Raw genomic sequence first — 21,061 nt, 5'->3', positions numbered from 1 at the left:
CAATGAATCTTACCGGAGTCGAATGAGATGCCATAGTTTTTCTATTAGTTCCTCCTTATCACGATCAGTTAGTTACTACATTGTTAATTTCCTTCCGTCGCCATAGCTATTAAGGGATGGTTCTTCACTTCCTTATTGAAGGATTGTCTGGTGGATAGGGCCGTTATAGTGTCCGAGGGTTATCTCATTTCGAATGCTACTGATTATTCGCCGCTATTTGATTCGGCAATGTCGCATTTTGTTTAGAGGTCGGTGATTAGAGAATTGATCGCTTTAACCTCACCTGCATCATCAATCCCAAAATACCCTCGCCCAATCTTACCAGAATCAAATGATATGCCATACTATTTCGATTATCGATCAAGTGTTCCCCCATATCACAATCAGTTAGTTACTACTGTGTTAATGATACCATTTCCTTTGGTTACCGCAGCCATTAAGAGATGGCTCTTCACCACCTCATTGAAGAGTTTCCTGGTGGATGTTGTCGTCATAGTTGTGCTCAGCAAACTATCTCTCCTGGTTAGCTTTAGCTTTGAGTCTTAGAACAAGGATTTTTGGACCAATTCTATGTCCACAACCTCTCAATCCGAGTGTCGCACTTTGTTAAGAGTTCGGTGAGAGTTGATTGCTTTAACCACATCTGCTTCATTATTCCCAAAACTCCTCCAACCTGTATCCTCAATGAATCTTACCAGAGTAAAATGAGATGCCATATTATTTCTATAACTTCGTTTTCATCTCTGGCCAGAGGAGGGACTTCTGGTGAAAGCAATAATGTAATTTTTTTTCACAATTTATCTCTCCTGGACAGAGATGATGTGGATGTACTGGGTTTGGATAAACGAAATATTTGTGGAATCCCTATATTAATAATCCTCATCGTGCTCACAGGGGCATCATTGACATCTTTCCGACTCTTCCTTGTTCTCTTCTTTTCTTCAAATTATTATATTAAGATTTTAGAGGCACCCAATCTCACCTAAAGGGACAGTACGTGGCAGAGTTCATGGACTAGACTAGCAATTACAACCACTCCGTGTCTTAGCACCTTGGAGGAGCTGTTAGCAACTAATCTTATTTTACTACTAATTAGTCATTCTGCTACCAACCAGGTTGAACTTACAAATAGGAGAAGTGACAAAAATAGAGAATAGTAGAGGAGAAGATAACCTTTGGTCACAAAAGTTTATGAGTTGATTACCTCGAGAGTAGACTCGGTAAAAAAATATCCAAAGCCTCCACATCTTGGTGGCAAGATTATTATACAATACTAATTACAAAAATAATGATTTAATTTAACTAAGAAATACAAATTCATACTTTCAATTGCAACAAAATTTTCCCCAAATTGTAGTTGTAGGATAACCCAAAAATAGCTTGTGCTACGAACCATCAAGTTAGCTGCCATCTAGTTATGTGATAATTTGTTTCTTCTACACAAAAAACACAAACTATTTTCCAAACACACTCCTCTTAATAAACCAAAGTTTTTAATTCATTAAAATATTTGCAATTTTTCATTCAGTTGTTTTTTTTATCATTTTCATTTTCACATTCGTCGTCTGCTATCTATCGTATGGGCGTGTGACTTTCGTTATGAGAAAAACTTAAATTATTATAAATCTAACAGATTACAGTTGTAGATAGATGATGTGATTAAAATGTATATGGTTGTAATCAAAGATGTAGACCCAAAAAAATAATAAACAATAGAAGAAAAAAATCATATACTAAATTAGGTAAAACATACACATTGTTTAACAATTAAGTTATTTTTTAATTTACATTGACGTCTGTTTACAACTATTATTTAATGTCTTTTAAGTAAAACACCAAAAGAAAAATTATACAACTTTGTCATCTTTTTCAAACGCCCAACTGTGCAATTAGATGATTGTTTTAATTAAGACTTGAGTGCGTATGACAACTTGTTGTCCATAATTTTAATGTCTAAATTAATTTTCTCAAGTAATTTGTTTAGCCTTCACTGTAAGTAGTAAGTCGTACCAAATTCTTAACCAAATTATACAGACAATTTTTAAATTTTTATAATAATGTGTAGAATATATCTAATAGTAGTTTACTCTGTGTTCAAAGAAAGCTCACAATTTCCTTTATTAGTTTAGAAAACTCAGCAATTTCCCGTAAACTTTGATATCTGGAAATTGAGATCTCTAAAACATATATGATGATGATGTTCTCATAATTAATCTTCTGCCAAAACTAACTACAAGACTCTACTTTCGCAATGATAATTCATATCTAATATCTTTACGGAATTATTTAGACTTACCGATAATTGTAGTATTCCTAAAGTTGTAATATCAGCGATTAAATAGGCACTAAATTGCTGTCGAATTGCTGTCAGAGGCTTTTGTATTTACACTGCAATCAATTTCTTATAAGAGTGAAAAAATTGGTTATTACATTGCTATGCAATAACAGTTCAAAGTTCCTTTTCCAGTGAACTATTCACGGGTCATTCATTGTTCATTTTTGTTTCCACAGGCAGGACAATACTTTTTTAACGCAGATGCCTCATGTTTGGGACAGGGAGCGATATTTTAATCTGTTTTGGTAAAGTCAAAATCCTTAACGTCTAGAAGAATGTACACCTTATGTAGTTATTGTTCTCTTCTTTTCATCCTTCCATAGTTTATTATCATCTTCTTATTTGCTCTCTAGGGACTATCGAGCCTCTTTTCTATTCTCTTCCTAAAAACACAGAGAGGCAGACCTTGAATTTTTCGAATAAAATTGCACTTTTGCATTTTTATTCAAAATTGCATTTTTATAGAAAATTGTATTTTTATACAAAATTGCATTTTTTATAGAAAATTGCATTTTTCATAGAAAATTGCACATTTTATAGAAAATAGCACTTTTTATAGAAAATTACACTTTTCATAAAAATTGCATTTTTCATCGAAAATTGTATCTTTCATAGAAAATTTGCATTTTTATTGAAAATTGCACTTTTATAAAAAAATGCACTTTTCATAGAAAATCGCACTTTTATAGAAATTTGCACCTTTCATAGAATTTTTGCATTTGTCACAGAAAATTGCACTTTCAAACAAAATTGCACTTTCAAAGAAAATTGCACTTTTCATAGGAAATTGTATTATAAAGTTGCACTCTTCATAGGAAATTGCACTTTTCATAGAAAATTGCACTTTTCATAGAAAATTGCACTTTTCATAGAAAATTGAACTACTCATAAAAAATTGCACTTTTCAAAGAAAATATGCAATTTTCATAGAAAATAAGCAATTTTCATAGAAAATATGCAATTTTCATAGATAATTGCACCTTTCATAGATAATTGCACCTTTCATAGAAAATTATACTTTTCATAGAAAATTGCACTTTTTATAGAAAATTGAACTATTCATAAAAAATTGCACTTTTCATAGAGAATATGCAATTTTCATAGATAATTGCACCTTTCATAGATAATTGCACCTTTCATAGATAATTGCACCTTTCATAGAAAATTGCACTTTTCATAGAAAATTGCACTTTTCATAGAAAATTGCACTTTTCATAGAAAATTGCACTTTTAATAGAAAATTGCACTTTTCATAGAAAATTGCACTTTTCACAGAAAATTGCACTTTTCATAGAAAATTGCACTTTTCATAGAAAATTGCACTTTTCATAGAAAACTGAACTTTTCATAGAAAACTGCACTTTTCATAGAAAATTGCACTTTTCATAGAAAATTGCACTTTTCATAGAAAATTGCACTTTTCATAGAAAATTGCACTTTTCATAGAAAACTGCACTTTTCATAAAAAATTGCACTTTTCATAGAAAATTGCATTTTTTAAAATTTTCTATGAAAATTGCACTTTTCATAGAAGGTTGCATTTTTCAAAGAAATTTTCTATGAAAATTGCACTTTTCATAGAAAATTGCACTTTTCATACAAAATTGCACTTTTCATACAAAATTGCACTTTTCATAGAAAATTGCACTTTTCATAGAAAATTGCACTTTTCATACAAAATTGCACTTTTCATACAAAATTGCACTTTTCATAGAAAATTGCACTTTTTATAGAAAATTGCACTTTTTAAAGAAAATTGCATTTTTTAATACGAAAATTTTACATAGTTTTTATGGTCCTGCCCTCCCGTTTTTTCTTCATAAATATAAATTTTCTACTTATTTATCCGATTTAGTTTATTGCGTTTTATGGCTCCTTAACGTTTTTAACTTGCAATTCAATTGACATATTCCTTTGTTACAACCCTCGTATTACTTTTATGTTCATAAACAACCACTTCTTGAACATTTTGTTATAACTTTGTTTTAAATTATACACAATTAAATTTGTATTTAACAATGCCCACCAATGTTTAAAGGAAACTTTTCATAAATGTAGACTACAATACACTTTAATTCAAAAACTAGCCGCTTATAATATAAAAGAAATATCATAAAAATACCAATTTAAATAAAACACAAAATTAGCTATAAATAAAAGGCCAACATATGCAGAGCTAAATGTGTAGCAATAACGTCTACTAGCTTTATGAACCTTAAACAAAAGTGAATGTTTTTAATATGGAATAAAAAGAAAAAAAAAACGCCAAAGATTTACGTTGAACCATAAATGCTAAAGAAAGGAAAAAAGAATGGCTTATTAATGCAATTATTACAAACCAAATATGAACTTTTTTTCATATAATAAATATTAAATACAAAACAACAAATTGAAATTTCGTAAAGAATATAAGCGGAAGCTTTTAGTAACCATAAAAAACGGAAAGAAGTGTAACACAAAGAAAAGAAACACATTTGTTAACATTTTGTTATGCCTGAGAAATTTAAAGATTTACTTGGAATAAATGTTTAATTAAATTGCACGTTTAAATGCTGAAACTCGACAACAACAAACACTTTTATTATAGAAGAAAAAAAATCAAAGAGAAAGGGAAATAAGCCGCAATAAATTTAATACACTGGTTGGGTAAATAATTTTGTTTATAGTTTATTATTTATTATGTTTAAAAAAAAAACTGAATTTTTATCATTCATTCACAAGTTGTTAGGTCTATTTGTTTGCTTGTTGCTTATATCTTTAAAAAAAAAGTGAGAAAATTATAATAAAAATACAAATAAAAAAAAGATGTTAGGTAATTTTCAAATACCTATAAAAAATAAAAGAAATGAGGTGAAGTAAATACAAGTTGAGACAGAAATTTTTTTTATATGTGTTAGAAAAAATTTTTAACCCAATTGCTTTTCTTTCAGAGTTTGGAATAAAAAATTACTGGCCCTATAATGTTGGCGAAATATTAAGGAAAACGTTTTAAAAGAATATATAACAAATTAGTTGCAAACCAGTTAATGTCTTAATTTTAGTAATTTATTCTTTAACTTCAGCTTCTTTAGCTGCTGGCGTTGATGTGGCTGCCTTTGTGGTACGTTTTGGCTTGGGCTTTGAGGGTGTGGCTGCGGCAGCAGCAACAGCCTTATCTTTTTTAACTTCTACTTCGTCTTTGTTCTTGTCCTCTTCAGTTTCTGCTTCTTCTGGTTTTTCCTCTTTAACTTCATCTTTTTTGCCATTCACTTCTTTAGTTTTATGTTTTTCACTATGAAAAAAAAAAACATAGATTATTGTCAAAGGTCATTAGAACTCTGTAAGAACTTCCTATTACCTTTCAATGTCTATATTTAATACAGAATCATTTTCTTCTTCATCCTCATCACGTTCATGCGGTTCTACCTCTCGGAGTAAATCTCCCAAATCCTTGTCAACATCCTCCCATAATTTATCTTCTTGACCTTCCTTTTCATCATTATCATGTTCATCATGATCCGGTTCTTCTTCCTCTCCCTCCGCACCATTGGCTTTAGTTTCCTCATGTTCTTCCTCCTCTTGTTGTTCATGTGCCTCTACCTCTTCCTCATCTTCATTGTCTTTTTCACTCTTTTCCTTTTTATCACCTTCTTCTTTTTTATCTGATTCTGACTTCTTGCGTTCCCGAGCCTCCTTGCGTTTCTTAGCTTGTTTCTCTTCTTCCTTGTGACGTAAGTAGGCCTTCAAGTGGGATCGTTGTAGACAATGTTTCTTAGTATAAGCTTCCAATGTACCCTTGTCAGCAGAATAATGTTCACAGATTTCACAATAGAAAGCAGTGATTTCCTTAACAAATTCAGCTCCCACTGGTGTTCTCTCTTTTTCTTCGCTCTCTTCACTGTTCTCCTCATTTGTTTGGGTTTCATTGAGTAAAGCTTCCATGTCAGCATCCATTTCTTCATCAATTTCTCCCACTGAGTCGACAGTCATGAATTTATTCAAATCAATTTCACGCATTTCTTCGTCGCCGCTATTTTCCGTATCCGAGTCTTGTTTGCGGGCCTTGTTCTGTGGAAAAATAATAAAAGGAATTTTTAATGATTTTTCATAGAAAATTTAATTTTTATAGAAAATTGCATTTTTCATTGAAAATTGCATTTTTCATAGAAAATTGCATTTTTCACAGAAAATTGCATTTTTCATAGGAAATTGCATTTTTCATAGAAAATTGTATTTTTCATAGAAAATTGCATTTTTCATAGAAAATTGTATTTTTCATAGAAAATTGCATTTTTCATAGGAAATTGCATTTTTCATAGAAAATTGTATTTTTCATAGAAAATTGCATTTTTCATAGAAAATTGCATTTTTCATAGAAAATTGCATTTTTCACAGAAAATTGCATTTTTCATAGAAAATTGCATTTTTTCATAGAAAATTGCATTTTTCATAGAAAATTGCATTTTTTCATAGAAAATTGCATTTTTCATAGAAAGTTGCCTTTTCCATAGAAAGTTGCACTTTTCATAGAAAGTTGCACCTTTCATAGAAAGTTGCATTTTTCACAGAAAGTTGCATTTTTCACAGAAAATTTAACTTTTTATGAAAACTTGCACTTTTCGCTGAAAAATTCGACTTTTCCAAAAATCTATTTATTTTAAAAATCAAGCGTAAAACTCTTCCAATTCTACTTACCCTTATATGTTCCAAAGAACAACGATGAGTCTCATACAATATAGGACTCTTGAAAGCCAAATGACAAGTGGAGCAATATGGCATAAGGAATTTTTTCATAATTTTATGATGTTCCGACAGTTGATGCTTAGCTTTCGGTTGCCTATAGTGTAAACGACAAAGATGACAGAATTTCGATTCATAGCTTTCCTTAGATTTCTCTTCGAGTTCTTTTTGAGCGGCCCGTTGGCGAGCACGTAATCTTAAAAGGTGGGCTCTTTGGCGCATAGCAATTTGTCTTAAGGCCATTTTGTGTGTACGAGAATTCAAGTGATAAGAATATTCCTATAAGTAAAACAAAAACTCTAGAAAAACTTTTCAATTAATGTAATAAGTTAAGAAATGTCTTACCTTAAATGTAACACACTTCATGTGACAGTGTATACAGGTTAATTTAATGAAACGTGAATTACCGCCACGTCTTGAGGGACTGCTGCGTTCATCACGTCTGGAATTACGGGATTTGCGATCCTTAGAGTCATCTTCATCATCGCTACGTGATGATTTCTTACTCTTTCTCTCTTTGTCCTCTTTATCCTTGTCATCCTTTTTCTTTGACGCCGAGCTAGACGAGGATTTCTTGGCACTCGTTGATGATTTATCCTTTTTCGTTGAGCTGCTATCTCCTGATTCCTTTTTCTTACCTTCTTTCTTTTCAGTCTTTTCACCATCCGCTTCGGTGGTTGTCTTATCTGCGTCTACATCATTATCATCGGCATCGTCGGCTTTATCGGCTCCCTCTTCACCCTCTGTATGTTCTTTATCCTTATCGGCTTGTGACTTGCTGTCATCAATTTCTTCGTCGTCACCACCCTCTTCTTCATGTTCGTCGTTGTCACCGCCTTCTCGGGCGGCCGAAGTCTCGTCCTCTTCCTCATCTTCTGCATTGGATTTTTCCGAAGATTTTGCACGTTTGGATTTACTGCGTTTTTTCGTTTCACCACCTTCCTCATTCTCATCTTTGTCCTCATTCTCCGCCTCGTCCTCGTCGTCATCTTCATTGTCGCTATGCTTGCGTTTCGATTTCTTCTTCTCACCTTCATCATCCTCATCCTCGCTGGATGAGGCATTCCTCTTATTACTCCTTGAAGATCTACGTGGACTCTTGGAGGAATTTCTATCAAGACGACGTCGTCTAAGAGAGCTATGGAGGATTATTGGATTTGTTTGTGTGTATTTTAATAGACGTGTAATGTATGTTTAGTTAACAAGGGGGGCAATAAAATTTTAACATGAATTTTTCTTGTTTATTTGTTAAAGCAAAAGTAAAATAATTTGTAGTTAAATTCAAAAATTATGCTCTTATAGATGGCTGGAATTGTCGGGTAAATCAATATACAGCCATTTCATTTGCAAAGAATTTTGAGATTTCAAGGTGTTTTGTGTGTGTTTTTTTCGTTATGTTTAACTTAAGGGAAGGGGTTTTGGTAAACTATACAGACTGTGGGAATTTGCTATGATTGATTTAAATTCAATGTCAAAAAACAACAGTCTTAGTAGTTTCCACATGCTTTGGGGAGACTTTATTGCGTCTGTTTTAAAACCCAAATCCCTGTTCCCTGTTGCAGTTTCAGCCTTAAAACCTTCAATTTTCAACTCATTTCTGAATGTCTGCAAAATTTTGCAATTGTGTGAATAAATGTGGGAGTATTTACCTCGTTAAACGTGCAATTTTCAAGACACGTGCACGATCTTTCTGTTGGGCATACATTAGTTTACGTCTCATTATACGCAAATCATTCGATTCACGGCGCACAATACGACCTGAACCTCCACGTCCTGTACGAGCACCACCTCTGGTGCTGGAACCACGTATGCGTGAGACAAAACCACTGCGTACTGGTGCTCTTTTCGATGGTGGTGGTCCCATGGGAGAACGATGTCTGGGCTTGGAGTTATCACGATCACTATGTCTCGATGAGTTGCCACCACGTGATGTGGATGATACCGTTGGTGGTGGAGGTGGTGGTGGGGTACGATTACCTCTACCCGTTGATGATGTACGTCTATAATCCTAGATTTATACCAGATGATGAGAATAGATTTGTAGACGAGTTTATTTTTATTTAAATTGTTTGTTTGTGTATCTTTTTGAACAAAACAACAACAACAACAAGAACATAATTTGTCTTTAAGAACTTTTGATAGTCGAATTTCTAGAGTTGCTTGACTATTGTATTATCATGTATGTTACAACAACACAACTATAATACAGTTTTACATTTTTGTTTCTATTCATTTGATTGTGATTCTATTAAATGATTGATTAATGTTATTCTGGTCATTATTAGATACGCGTTTTATTGCTCTTAGTCTCAGTCTAGAACTATGATTATTTGATTTATTGGTTTTGCTTAGAATGTGGGAAGTGGTAGTAGTAGTAGTAGCAGTCGATTTGATAATAACAACATAAGAGGGTGCTTTGGGAGCTTCAGGAAGCCTTCATACATACATAGTTATAGTTTTTATTTATATTTTTATAGATATTTTCTATTTAAGGAGGAAATTTATCAAACCAAATTTTACCATTGTTTTTTATAAGAATTTTAGTGTTCACAACAACATAATGATTCGGTTTCTGTTTTTGTTTCTACATTAAAAGTATTGTTTTCGTTACATGATACATGATGGTCATTCGAATGCACTCTAGCCTTGACTTGCGTTTCATTATTAAATACATTATTTAACATACATTTATAGCAACAATGATTACAGTAGTGCTAGTAGTAGTAGTAGTATTGATTTTGGTAGTGATATTATAGAAATAGAATCTTCATTCGCATTATGGATCTGATCTGTTTTATTTGGTAAGACACGCTTTTCGGCATTTGGAAATACATATAAAATGAAAAATGCTTTTATGTTTATTCGCTGTAAGTTTTTCTCTGCAAAACTTCTTTTAAATTACAGTAATTATTTAGATTATATTCTAGGCAGTTTGGCTCAATTTTGCTAAAGGTTGTCTTGTTTTAATAACCAACAATACAGAGATATTTATACAGTAGTAGTGGTAGTAGTAGATAATTAGGTAGAGTAGAGGTAGTTATTAGGTAGTAGATAGTAGACATGATTTCTGATTTTGGAGGATACTTTTTGAAGCCTTTTTTCATTGGGCAAATATGCTATTAATAGCTTTAATTTTAATGTCAACCCAATAAGCTCTCTTGTGCTTTTTTGTCTATCAATCATTGTAGCGGAGAGCATTGCTATTGGTGTGTAAAGATTTTATGTATTTTTTTTGATACATTCATTTTATACATAATATCCAGGCATGTTTGATCAATAAAGAAATATTACAGCTTTTTTAATCACTGTTTCGATATTTTTGTGCTCTTTCTAAATAAAACTCTATGTTTTTTTGCGATTATAATAATAAATATACATAAAATAATAAAATTATTATCATAATTAAGTTTGTTTGGTTAATAAATTTTGTATCTTATCATTTCAAATGTTACTTTTTATATATTTCATATATAATTATATAGTTTTTTTAGTTTTGCAAGTTTAAGCATGGTATGAAAGGATTAATAAAGTGTTAGTAATTGAAATTTAAAATACTCACGTCTTGACGAGATCTTTTCATATCGGTGGAACGATCACGTGAGGAGTCCTATGAAAGAACATAAGAAATTTAATATTAATTATTTCAAACTCAAGAAAATTTTCTAATTTACCCTATTGTAACTGCGTTTATGACTTGAATCATGCCGACTGCTGCTAGAGCTATTAAAACGATCACGATTACGTGAATCATAGTGACTACTGCTGCTGCCACCGTGACCTCCAGAATTATAACGTCCTCCACCACTACTGCCTCCATAACGATCTGATGAACGTCCGTTATTATGCATGCGTCCTCCGCTATTGTAGTTTGAAGAACGATAAGATGATCCACGATGGGAAGAGCTGCCACCACCGCGGTTATTATAACCTCTATTGTAACCTCGTACCATTTTCTACAATTTTTTAAGGCAAAAAAAAAATATTAATAACCTTAAGAAGATTTTGTATTGAACTAGAATCGAACTAGAACTGAACTAAAACTAAACAAGTACTGAACTTAAACTATATCTTCCTACTTTTTGCAGCAAAAAGAGCCAAACAGTGCTTCACCGGTAATTTTTAATTGTTTTAAATTTATAAAATTTAACAAGACCCATATTTTTATCTTACAGAATAACTCCCAAAATTATGCGTGATATTTTACGTTTCATTAAAGAACAAAGAGGATTATCAATGAGTCATTAAGGCAATGAACAATTTTCAGTAAAAAATACAAGGGGAACTGATTTTTTAACAGTATACAGGAAATATTCAACCTATTTTTTGTTAATTTCAGCTCGTTAATTCTATTATGTGATAACCAACACAACCACACAACTTTACACATTGAACTACAAGCGGCTTGCACATGCACCAGCCCACCGTTAAGCCGGGGGAATCCTCTATAGGTAATTAAAACATTTTCGAAAGAAAAACATAAAAAATAACACTTAAACTGCAGAAATTAGCTAAAGTTTTTAAAAATTTAATTTTGCAATATTTTAAAGAAATGCGAATGTAATAATTTTCTGTATTCCCTCTTCTTTTTCATAATTTTATGGCATCTGCCTTAAAATCGATATGGATTTTGTAGCCTCTTTAATTGAAACACATATTTTTCTGGGAAAAACTTACCTGTTTTTAAAAAACTTGTTTTATAATTATTAATTATGAACAATATTTATAATTTCCACACGCTTTTGTTAATTTTATGCACAAATTAAACAATATTTTTAGCTTTTTTTTCTTATTTTCAATTGATGATAATTTTCCGTATGCTTTGCAGGAAAAAAATGGCGACTTTGTCAAATCAGAGATCTGCGCCGACAAAAATTAACAGCGGCGGTAGCTGGCTCGAAAAATTTCGGCGTCAGCTTAAAATCATTCCAAAGCCGGTTTAGTTTTCAAAAAATGTCTGATATTTGAATATAAATAATCAGTTAATTTTATTTTTAAAAACTAATCGATTTGAAATTGACAAAATGTTTGTATTTTTTAATATACAATTTCTATAGTTTTCCACCCTTTTATATCGGTCGTTAACAGCAAATTTCACGATGGAATAAAAACAGAGTTGTTAAAAGCATAAATGTTGCCACATTGTAGAAAAAAATCAACCGCTGTTGACAGAAACAATGACATTATTTTAATTTAGAAATCAAAGTAAGATTATATGGAATAGTAGAATTTTGATATGATTTTTATAAACTAAAATACAGCGAAACTTTTTTTGAGATATTTGTAGTCAGAATAAAAAGTCTTTTAGATTATTAAATTATCGAAATTCATGAGAAATTTTTTAATTTCGAGTAGATTTTGATCAAAATTTTTTGAATTTTAAAGTGCCTATATACTATAAGATTTTACGTACGACTTTACGTATTAAAAAAAATCAAATGAAATTCTCTCTGCATTTTTAAAATCAAAATAAAAATCGTATTATTTATAATTTTTGCGTTTACACTATACCATTTCTTCTCTTTTAAACCAAATTTTGACAGATGATAATACTTGTTTGATAATGTAAATTTACTAACAATCATATATTTAAGCATTTCTATTAATTTTCTTCACTGTAGCATATAAATATACAGTTAGAAAAGCACTGCTCATTTACATAAACATTTATACAAAATCAACCGCTGTAATGTTCATTTTGTGTTGTTGTCATTCTCAAATTTCATTTCTGACATTTCTTCTCTGTTTCTCCTTTTCCTTTGTAACATTGCAAAATCAACACCAAAAGGGAATTACAAAAAATCGTAGACGGATTAGAAGCAGAAAAGAAAACACAGTGAAAAAAACCAATTAATAGATTTAATTCTTAATAAAACAAGTGTGTAATTTATTTATTAATTTTATAAATAAACAAATATTTAAACATATTACTTTAACAATAACATAAAATTACCACAAATAAACAAAATTTCGAAGTGAAAAAGAAATTTTACACAAGAGCAGAACAAAGAGACTACAAAAAAGAAAAAAGGCCGTCAAAAATCCAAGTAGAAAAATCGTGAAAAAAGGTGGTGGTAGTAGAGCAAAAGTGATAAAAAACGAAAAAAATAAAAGTGTTTAATTAAGAAAATTTATAATAATTAAACAAATATCATATAAATTTTATAGTGAATTAAGAGAAAATATCATTTAAAAGTGAATTTAAGCCAAGACTTTGAAATTTAATTATTTTGTTTTTATAAATGGCACAAAGTGCGTCGTAGTTGCTACTTGCTGGAAAAAGAAAAAAAGGAGCTACAGAAAAAATTAAATTTTTCATATTTATAGTCTTAAAAAACCCAAGAAAATAGTGGTAGAGTGTAGGTGCTGTGTTGGGCTGCTGCTGCTGTTATTTCTTTTAGCTTTTATTATTGCTGTCGTAGGTTTGGTTAACTGCTCCACAACCTCCTCAGCTAGAAGCGAAAGGACATACATAAGTCATTATAACCAATTACTTTTCAAGTACACACGCACTAATAGAGGAAATTTTATATACTTGAACTATTTGGTAATTGTTGCTTGTTTGCGCTAAAGTATTTGACAGCAGCTCCTACTCTACTGCTATTCCAACTGCTACATGTTTTCCAACATGGCCAACACTTTGGAGGAACAACAAAGTTTACGCGAATGCGAAAATTATATACAATCTCATGGTATACAACGTGTTCTCAAGGATTGCATTGTACAGCTGTGCGTCAGTCGCCCCGAAAATCCCATACAGTTTTTGCGACAGTATTTTCAAAAATTAGAAAAGGTAAGTGTGGAGGAGTTATTATTGTGAAATTATTATTTTTTATAGAATATTACTTTGTTTTATGAAATTTCCAATTGGAATTTATAGATTTCAAGGGGAAATATCAACATTTGCTATACGAGGGTAACGCGTTAAATTTCAGAAAAATTCAGTTTTAATTTCGCAAAATAATTCACATTATTTAATGAAATGTTTAATGCAAAATTGTCGTCGAAATTTAAAAAAAATTAAATTTTCTAAAAACGATTTAAAAAAAAAATTTTTTTAGAAAAACATTTTCACTGAAAAATTTTCTAAAATAATCGAGAATTTTTTGCAAAAAGCTTTTCAACGATAATTTTCAAAAAAAAAAAAAAAAAAAAAAAATTAGAAAACTTTTTTTTATAAAACTTTTGATTCAAAAGTTTATTTATAAAAGCTTCAACAGCTTTTTTTAACTTTTAACAAAACAGTTTTTTATAAAAGCTGTTAATGAAAAATATCTACAAAAGTGCTTTTTAATAAAGCTTTGAAAACTTTTAACAAAAAAATTTAATAAGAGCTGCTAAATATTTCTATAAAATACTAAAAGTTTTTTTTATAAAAATGATTCAAAAGCTACAACAAACATACAAAAATTGTTTCTAAAAAGCACTGAACACTGACCATCCACTGAACACTGTTCAGTTTGTTGTTCAGTGCTAAAAAGCTTATTTTTAATAAAATAAAATCATTTTTATAATGAAAAAACTTTGAGCCTATTATGAAAACGCTGGACAAGTCAAAAGACAGAAAGAGCTTGGAAGCCTTTTTTACAGAAAAACTTTAGAAAGCTTTTTATAGAAACTTCTTGGAAAGCATTTTAAAGAAAAAATAGAAAGCTTTTAATATAAAAGCCTTAAAAAGCTTTTACAGAAAAGTCTTAAAAAGTTTTTTTTTAAACAGAAAATTCTTGGAAAGCGTTTTAAAGAAATGCTTAGAAAGCTTTTTATAGAAGTGTTAAAAAGTTTTTACAGAAAAGTCTAAAAAAGCTCTTTTACAGAAAATTCTTAAAACTTTTTTACAGAAAGAAAAAAAAAACTTTAGAGAAAAACAAAACTTTAAAACGTTTTAGAGAAAAAAGCTTAGAAAGCTTTTTACAGAAAAAGCTCAGAAATCATTTTGCTGAAAAAAAAAACTTAAAATGAAAAATGTTTAAAAAAGTCTCAGAAATTTTTATAGAAAAAGCTTAAAAAGCTTTTTACAGAAAAGGCTCAGAAAGTTTTTATAGAAAAAGTTTAAACAGCTTTTTGCAGAAAAAGCTTAGAAAACTTTTTAAAGAGTTTATAAAGCTTTTTATAAAATAACTTTTTAAGTTTAAAAATAATTGGATGATTTTAAAATATTTTTTCTTAAATTTTTAACAAATTTTTATTTCACAATAAATTTACAACTTGCACAAACCACTTTTAAAAGAAAGTCTAGAACACAAACTAACACACCTTAGACCTACGACGTGAACCTGATTTTCCAGATCTAGCTCTACGTGACATAGCCGAACGACTACGCTTTGACACTCTACCAGCACGACGAGTGCGACGGCCAACTGGACCACACATAGCCCCTAAACGTCTGCGGCGCTTGGGAGCATAAAAAGCCTATTAAAAACAGAAAATTTAGTCAAACCTACACCAAAATATTCAATCACTTACCTCTACTATATAACGTTGTTTCTCTTCATTTGATAAATTTTTCCATGCTTTTGCACCCTGACGCACTGTTTCAATTGCCGTTAAACCACAACAGGTTTTCCTATATTCACGTAAGAAATTCAAAAATGGATTACGTTGAACCGGACCTGGTCGTAGACAACGAGCTGCTGCTGGTGCAGCCACAGATTGTGGTGTCGTTGGTGTGGGACAGGCTCTTGGACATTGGGCACTTCTGCCTCTTCTAGCCATTCTTGTAGTTTTACGCGGTGTACATTGTGCCATTGTTATGTGTGTGGGAACGGTTGTTGGCGGAGCGTTAATATTTTCACACACATTGGCATTAGGTTTTTCAAAATATGACTGTATGGCGCCAATTTTTGCTACACAAAATTTTATATTTTCAAAAACCAAAAAAAAGAAAATTCGAAAAGTTTTCCACAAAATTAAATTTGATTTGTTTATGTTCTATAAAATTTGATTGAATTTTAAAACAAAGCTAGAATTTTTATTTTAAAAATAATTAAAAAAGAAAGTTTAATTTTAATTTCATAAAAGTGATCTTCCGTTTTATCGTCCTTCGAATATACATAGTCCTACCGATAGGTTTGATTTTAAAAGAATTTGCAGAAATTTGAACAATGAAACCAAGAACCATCAGAAGCTTTCTAAATTTTAGATTTTATTAAGAAAATTTAAATTGATTTACAGGATATTTAAGTTTCTTAGGATAGGACTTTGAATGTATTAGTTCTTCAAGCAAACGAGTGAATTTAAAAGCAAAAACCACTAAAAGCTTCTATCAAAAGACCACAACCAGATCTTTAAGAGCAGTTCCCCTCACGGGTGATTTTCCCTTCGAATTCCATTGAGAGGAAAACGATTCCAACTTATTTTAAATAAAACCATCATTTCATATTTCCAAAATTCGTTTTCCAATTAAAGAGTAATTTATTTGCAATAATCTTGTCAACACAAACCAATTCACACTTCAACAAAATTATAAATTTTTATTTAAACTAAATTTATACAATTAACACACACGACCTCTTGATCGCCCAGCTCTTCGGGAAGTGCGACGTCTTGAGGTTCGTCCTCTGCTTGACATATTGCTTTGCCTTCTTCGCTTGGGCGCATAAAATGCCTTTTGGTAAAAAAAACAATATCAGAAATTACTATTTTCTTAGTAAAACCCATCACACTTACTTCTTCTATAAACTTTAATCTGTCCTCTTTCTTCAGACGTTTCCACTCTTTAGCTCCCTCCTGAATTGTTTCAATGGGCGATAAGCCACAATTTTCTTTACGAAATTTCCTTAAGAAATTTAAATAAGGATTACGCCCCACTGGACCTGGTTTTAGACAACGTCCACCCGAACGACGTCCTCCTGAACGACGACGTTGCGATCGTCGTCCTCTTCCAGACATAGGGCGACCACAAACTATTCCACTTGCCATTTTGTTATGTCAAACAAAAATAAATCGCAAATTTTTATCACTAATATACTAAACTAAAAATTTAAGATAAATAATATATTTTTGTTTTAAAAAAAATCACAATTAACTTTCACTAAAATTTTCTTTAATTTTGAAAGAATTTAAAAACTTTGTGAACTTGGATAAAAATAAAAACAATTTGTTAATTATCAAAAGTTTTTTTGACATGATACATTGGGTTCGACTGGAGCATGATGTAATACTTAGTGCATTCTGGACTGGAGAAATAAATTTAAAAAATTTTGGAGCTTCAACACTCTACAAAATACCCCCCAAATGTCCCTAAAGTATGTGTGAAAATTCACAACCTTTTTTTTTTTTTTAAATGTATGTAGTTGTTTGACTATTAGCACCCAATCAAATACTCAACAAGGCTGATTATTTTGTACAAGAAAAATATTGTCCATAGCATAGTTGTCCAACAACCCATAAATGTATATAAATGTGTGTAAATTTGTAAAAAAGTATAAAGTAATAAACTGTGGAGAATCCACATCATAACAAGACCCTTTTTGACATAAATAACAAAACATTTTAAAAATTCTACTTATCAACCAGTCAAACGTACAAAACAACCAACCGACGTGCCACCTATTCATCCACCTAACCAAACGAATCGACCTAATGCGAAACTAACAAAATAAACAGTAATGCTTACAGTTTACATTGAGTCCTTAATTGACGGGCCGACAAATAGAACTAGAACAGAACTAAAACAGAACTAGAACAGAACATAACTGAACTAGAACAGAACTAGAACAGAACTAGAACAGAACTAGAACAGAACTAGAACAGAACTAGAACAGAACTAGAACAGAACTAGAATAGACCTAGAACAGAACTAGAACAGAACTAGACAGAACTAGAACAGAACTAGAACAGAACTAGAACAGAACTAGAACAGAACTAGAACAGAACTAGAAACAGAACTAGAACAGAACTAGAACAGAACTAGAATAGAACTAGAACAGAACTAGAACAGAACTAGAACAGAAACTAGAACAGAACTAGAACAGAACTAGAACAGAACTAGAACAAGAACTAGAACAGAACTAGAAACGAACTAGAACAGAACTAGAACAGAACTAGACAGAACTAGAACAGAACTAGAACAGAACTAGAACTAGAACAGAACTAGAACAGAACTAGAACAGAACTAGAACAGAACTAGAACAGAACTAGAACAGAACTAGACAGAACTAGAACAGAACTAGAACAGAACTAGAACAGAACTAGAACAGAACTAGAACAGAACTAGAACAGAACTAGAACAGAACTAGAACAGAACTAGAACAGAACTAGAACAGAACTAGAACAGAACTAGAACAGAACTAGAACAGAACTAGAACAGAACTAGAACAGAACTAGAACAGAACTAGAACAGAACTAGAACAGAACTAGAACAGAACTAGAACAGAACTAGAACAGAACTAGAACAGAAACTAGAACAGAACAGAACTAGAACAGAACAGACAAACAGAACATAACAGAACAGAACAGAACAGAACAGAACAGAACAGAACAGAACTGAACAGAACTAGAACAGAACTAGAACAGAACTAGAACAGAACAGAACAAGAACTAGAACAGAACTAGAACAGAACTAGAACAGAACTAGAACAGAACTAGAACAAACGAACTAGAACAGAACTAGAACAAACTAGAACAGAACTAGAACAGAACTAGAACAGAACAGAACTAGAACAGAACTAGAACAGAACTAGAACAGAAACTAGACAGAACTAGAACAGAACTAGACCAGAACTAGAACATAACTAGAACAGAACTAGAACAGAACTAGAACAGAACTAGAACAGAACTAGAACATGAAACTAGAACTGAACTAGAACTGAACTAAGAACTGAAACTAGAACTGAACTAGAACTGAACTAGAACTGAACTAGAAACTGAACTAGAACTGAACTAGAACTGAACTAGAACTGACTAGAACTGAACTAGAACTGAACTAGAACTGAACTAGAACTGAACTAGAACTGAACTAGAACTGAACTAGAACTGAACTAGAACTGAACTAGAACTGAACTAGAACTGAACTAGAACGAACTAGAACTGAACTAGAACGGAACTAGAACTGAACTAGAACTAGAACTGAACTAGAACTGAACTAGAGCTGAACTAGAGCTGAACTAGAACTGAACTAGAACTGAACTAGAACTGAACTAGAACTGAACTATAACTGAACAGAACTGAACTAGAACTGAACTAGAACTGCACTAGAACTGAACTAGAACTGAACTAGAACTGAACTAGAACTGAACTAGAACTGAACTAGAACTGAACTAGAACTGAACTAGAACTGAACTAGAACTGAACTAGAACTGAACTAGAACTGAACTAGAACTGAACTAGAACTGAACTAGAACTGAACTAGAACTGAACTAGAACTGAACTAGAACTGAACTAGAACTGAACTAGAACTGAACTAGAACTGAACTAGAACTGAACTAGAATTGAACTAGAACTGAACTAGAACATATAAAATTACGCCGTTAAATCGTTTACAAATGTATTTGTTACGTCCTTCTATTCGGTATGTATGTGTAAGTGTATGAATATGTTTCAATCAGTTCTACATCCTCAAACAAAATGAGACAAACAAGCAAACGTCATTATAAACAGCCTGTTGAATACCAACCAATACATACTTAAACACATGCACACTCACAATCAAACTCCATATAGATTCCAGCAGTTTTAAAGGAGCTGATGCATCCTTTTGGGACATCGAAACATGCATATTTTCTATGCTGTACATAAAGTAGCAATTTAGCATAACAGAATCGTCCTTTTGTAATAGCAGTGAAAATTTGACAAATAACTAATGTTTTAATTTGTTCTAAACAACCTTCCCGAACTGCATGGTTTTTTATTTAAAGTAGCGATACTGCTTACGTTTTTGTTGCTACTATTTGTTGTGTCTGGTCATGCAAAGTTGTATTCAGAGAGGAGGTTCAGTTTTCTTTTTATCCTGGCCAAGTGCGGTAGTGTTGTTGTTGTAGTTAATCTTTTTATATACATATTTATTATTATTTATTGTTAAAATTCGCATTCCATTTTGCGAAAGAATCAAATCTATTGATGCTTGTGTTAATCGATCTTTCTATATTTGCCAAACCTTTATTAATTATTTCTCTTCGAAAAACTTATCTATGCATATGTATTTGTAAAACTCGTAAACCGGAAATCAAATAAGTTCGTAAAAACTCATAAAAAACTTTGCATTTGATTACGTAAAGAAAAAAATAAAAGTCTTAACAACATGGGAAATTCCATGAATGTTAATCAAATCCAAACGGCTGTTGTTGATCGTTTTAAGGCCATTTCATTAACCACCGATGACAACGGTGTCATACGTATACGTTCTTTTTCGGATGGTGGCGCCCAACTGGCTGCTCGTATGGCACAGCGTAATAGTCTAACACATCATAATCATGATGATCATGTGCCCCCCATTAGAGGAGCATCGTTACAGTTTTGATGTGGTAAATAGACCACGTTATACACGTACATCTTGTACCACTATACCGGAAGAGGACATAGTAAGTTTGAATTTAAGTATCTACTACTTGTAAATGTGGTTATTTATCTAAGTAGTTGAATTGTTGTGTGTATACATGTCTAAATTCCTAAATGGATGTAGCAATTTAGCAGACATCCTTTTACTCACTTTACCCAGCAGCATGTGCTTGGCTATACCAGGCAAGCACATGCTGCTTTTATATTTTCTATCCTTTTTATATCGATGAGGTATATTTAAAACCTGCTAAAGACATCATTATTATCATCATCAAAGTAGCTTGACGGTTTTAAAATAACAAACACTAAACACAAAATAAAAGCACTGAAAAATAACATATCTAACAAGAAAATAATCAATAATTCAATATTTTATAGATAAAATTTTTAAAAATAAACCCACATCTAATTATGTTGTTTATATTAAATGGTTTTTATTTTATAATACTTTGTGTATATACCATGTATTTAACAGTATAAATAATTAATTTAAAAAAAAATCACCTGTAATGTATT

The 21,061-nt window shown here is 31.4% G+C and overlaps 3 protein-coding genes across 4 annotated transcripts; 1 reads left to right on the top strand and 2 right to left on the bottom strand.

The window, feature by feature from the left end:
* Positions 1–4,986: 4,986 nt before the first annotated feature.
* Positions 4,987–11,934, bottom strand: LOC119611849 (glutamic acid-rich protein-like). Of its 2 annotated transcripts, none has more exons than XM_037967565.1 (8): positions 11,729–11,934; positions 10,726–11,007; positions 10,614–10,661; positions 8,704–9,062; positions 7,400–8,192; positions 7,010–7,333; positions 5,673–6,382; positions 4,987–5,606 (listed from the first exon to the last, which is right to left on the bottom strand). In XM_037967565.1, the coding sequence occupies exons 2-8, from the start codon at positions 11,002–11,004 to the stop codon at positions 5,381–5,383; spliced, it is 2,739 nt and encodes a 912-aa protein (XP_037823493.1). In that variant the 5' UTR covers positions 11,005–11,007; positions 11,729–11,934; the 3' UTR covers positions 4,987–5,380. The 2 variants fall into 2 exon arrangements, with proteins under 2 accessions (XP_037823493.1, XP_037823494.1); XM_037967566.1 differs by having other exon boundaries at positions 5,048–5,606; positions 8,704–10,396.
* Positions 11,935–15,214: 3,280 nt separating this feature from the next.
* LOC119611850 lies at positions 15,215–17,150 on the bottom strand. Its single transcript, XM_037967567.1, has 4 exons — positions 16,718–17,150; positions 16,554–16,655; positions 15,515–15,976; positions 15,215–15,460 (listed from the first exon to the last, which is right to left on the bottom strand). Exons 1-4 carry the CDS (start codon positions 16,967–16,969, stop codon positions 15,296–15,298), a joined length of 981 nt encoding a protein of 326 aa, XP_037823495.1. The 5' UTR covers positions 16,970–17,150; the 3' UTR covers positions 15,215–15,295.
* A 2,268-nt stretch (positions 17,151–19,418) lies between these two features.
* LOC119611852 lies at positions 19,419–20,548 on the top strand. The gene has a single exon (XM_037967569.1). The coding sequence runs from the start codon at positions 20,289–20,291 to the stop codon at positions 20,505–20,507; it is 219 nt and encodes a 72-aa protein (XP_037823497.1). The 5' UTR covers positions 19,419–20,288; the 3' UTR covers positions 20,508–20,548.
* The last annotated feature ends 513 nt before the right edge of the window (positions 20,549–21,061 follow it).

Source organism: Lucilia sericata, unplaced genomic scaffold (genome assembly GCF_015586225.1).
Source record: "Lucilia sericata isolate MDLA Ls3-8-SP2 unplaced genomic scaffold, ASM1558622v1 Contig001548F_arrow, whole genome shotgun sequence".
Classification (NCBI taxonomy): domain Eukaryota; kingdom Metazoa; phylum Arthropoda; class Insecta; order Diptera; family Calliphoridae; genus Lucilia; species Lucilia sericata.
Note: the sequence above shows the minus strand (reverse complement) of the source record. Positions and strands in the feature narration are given on the sequence as shown.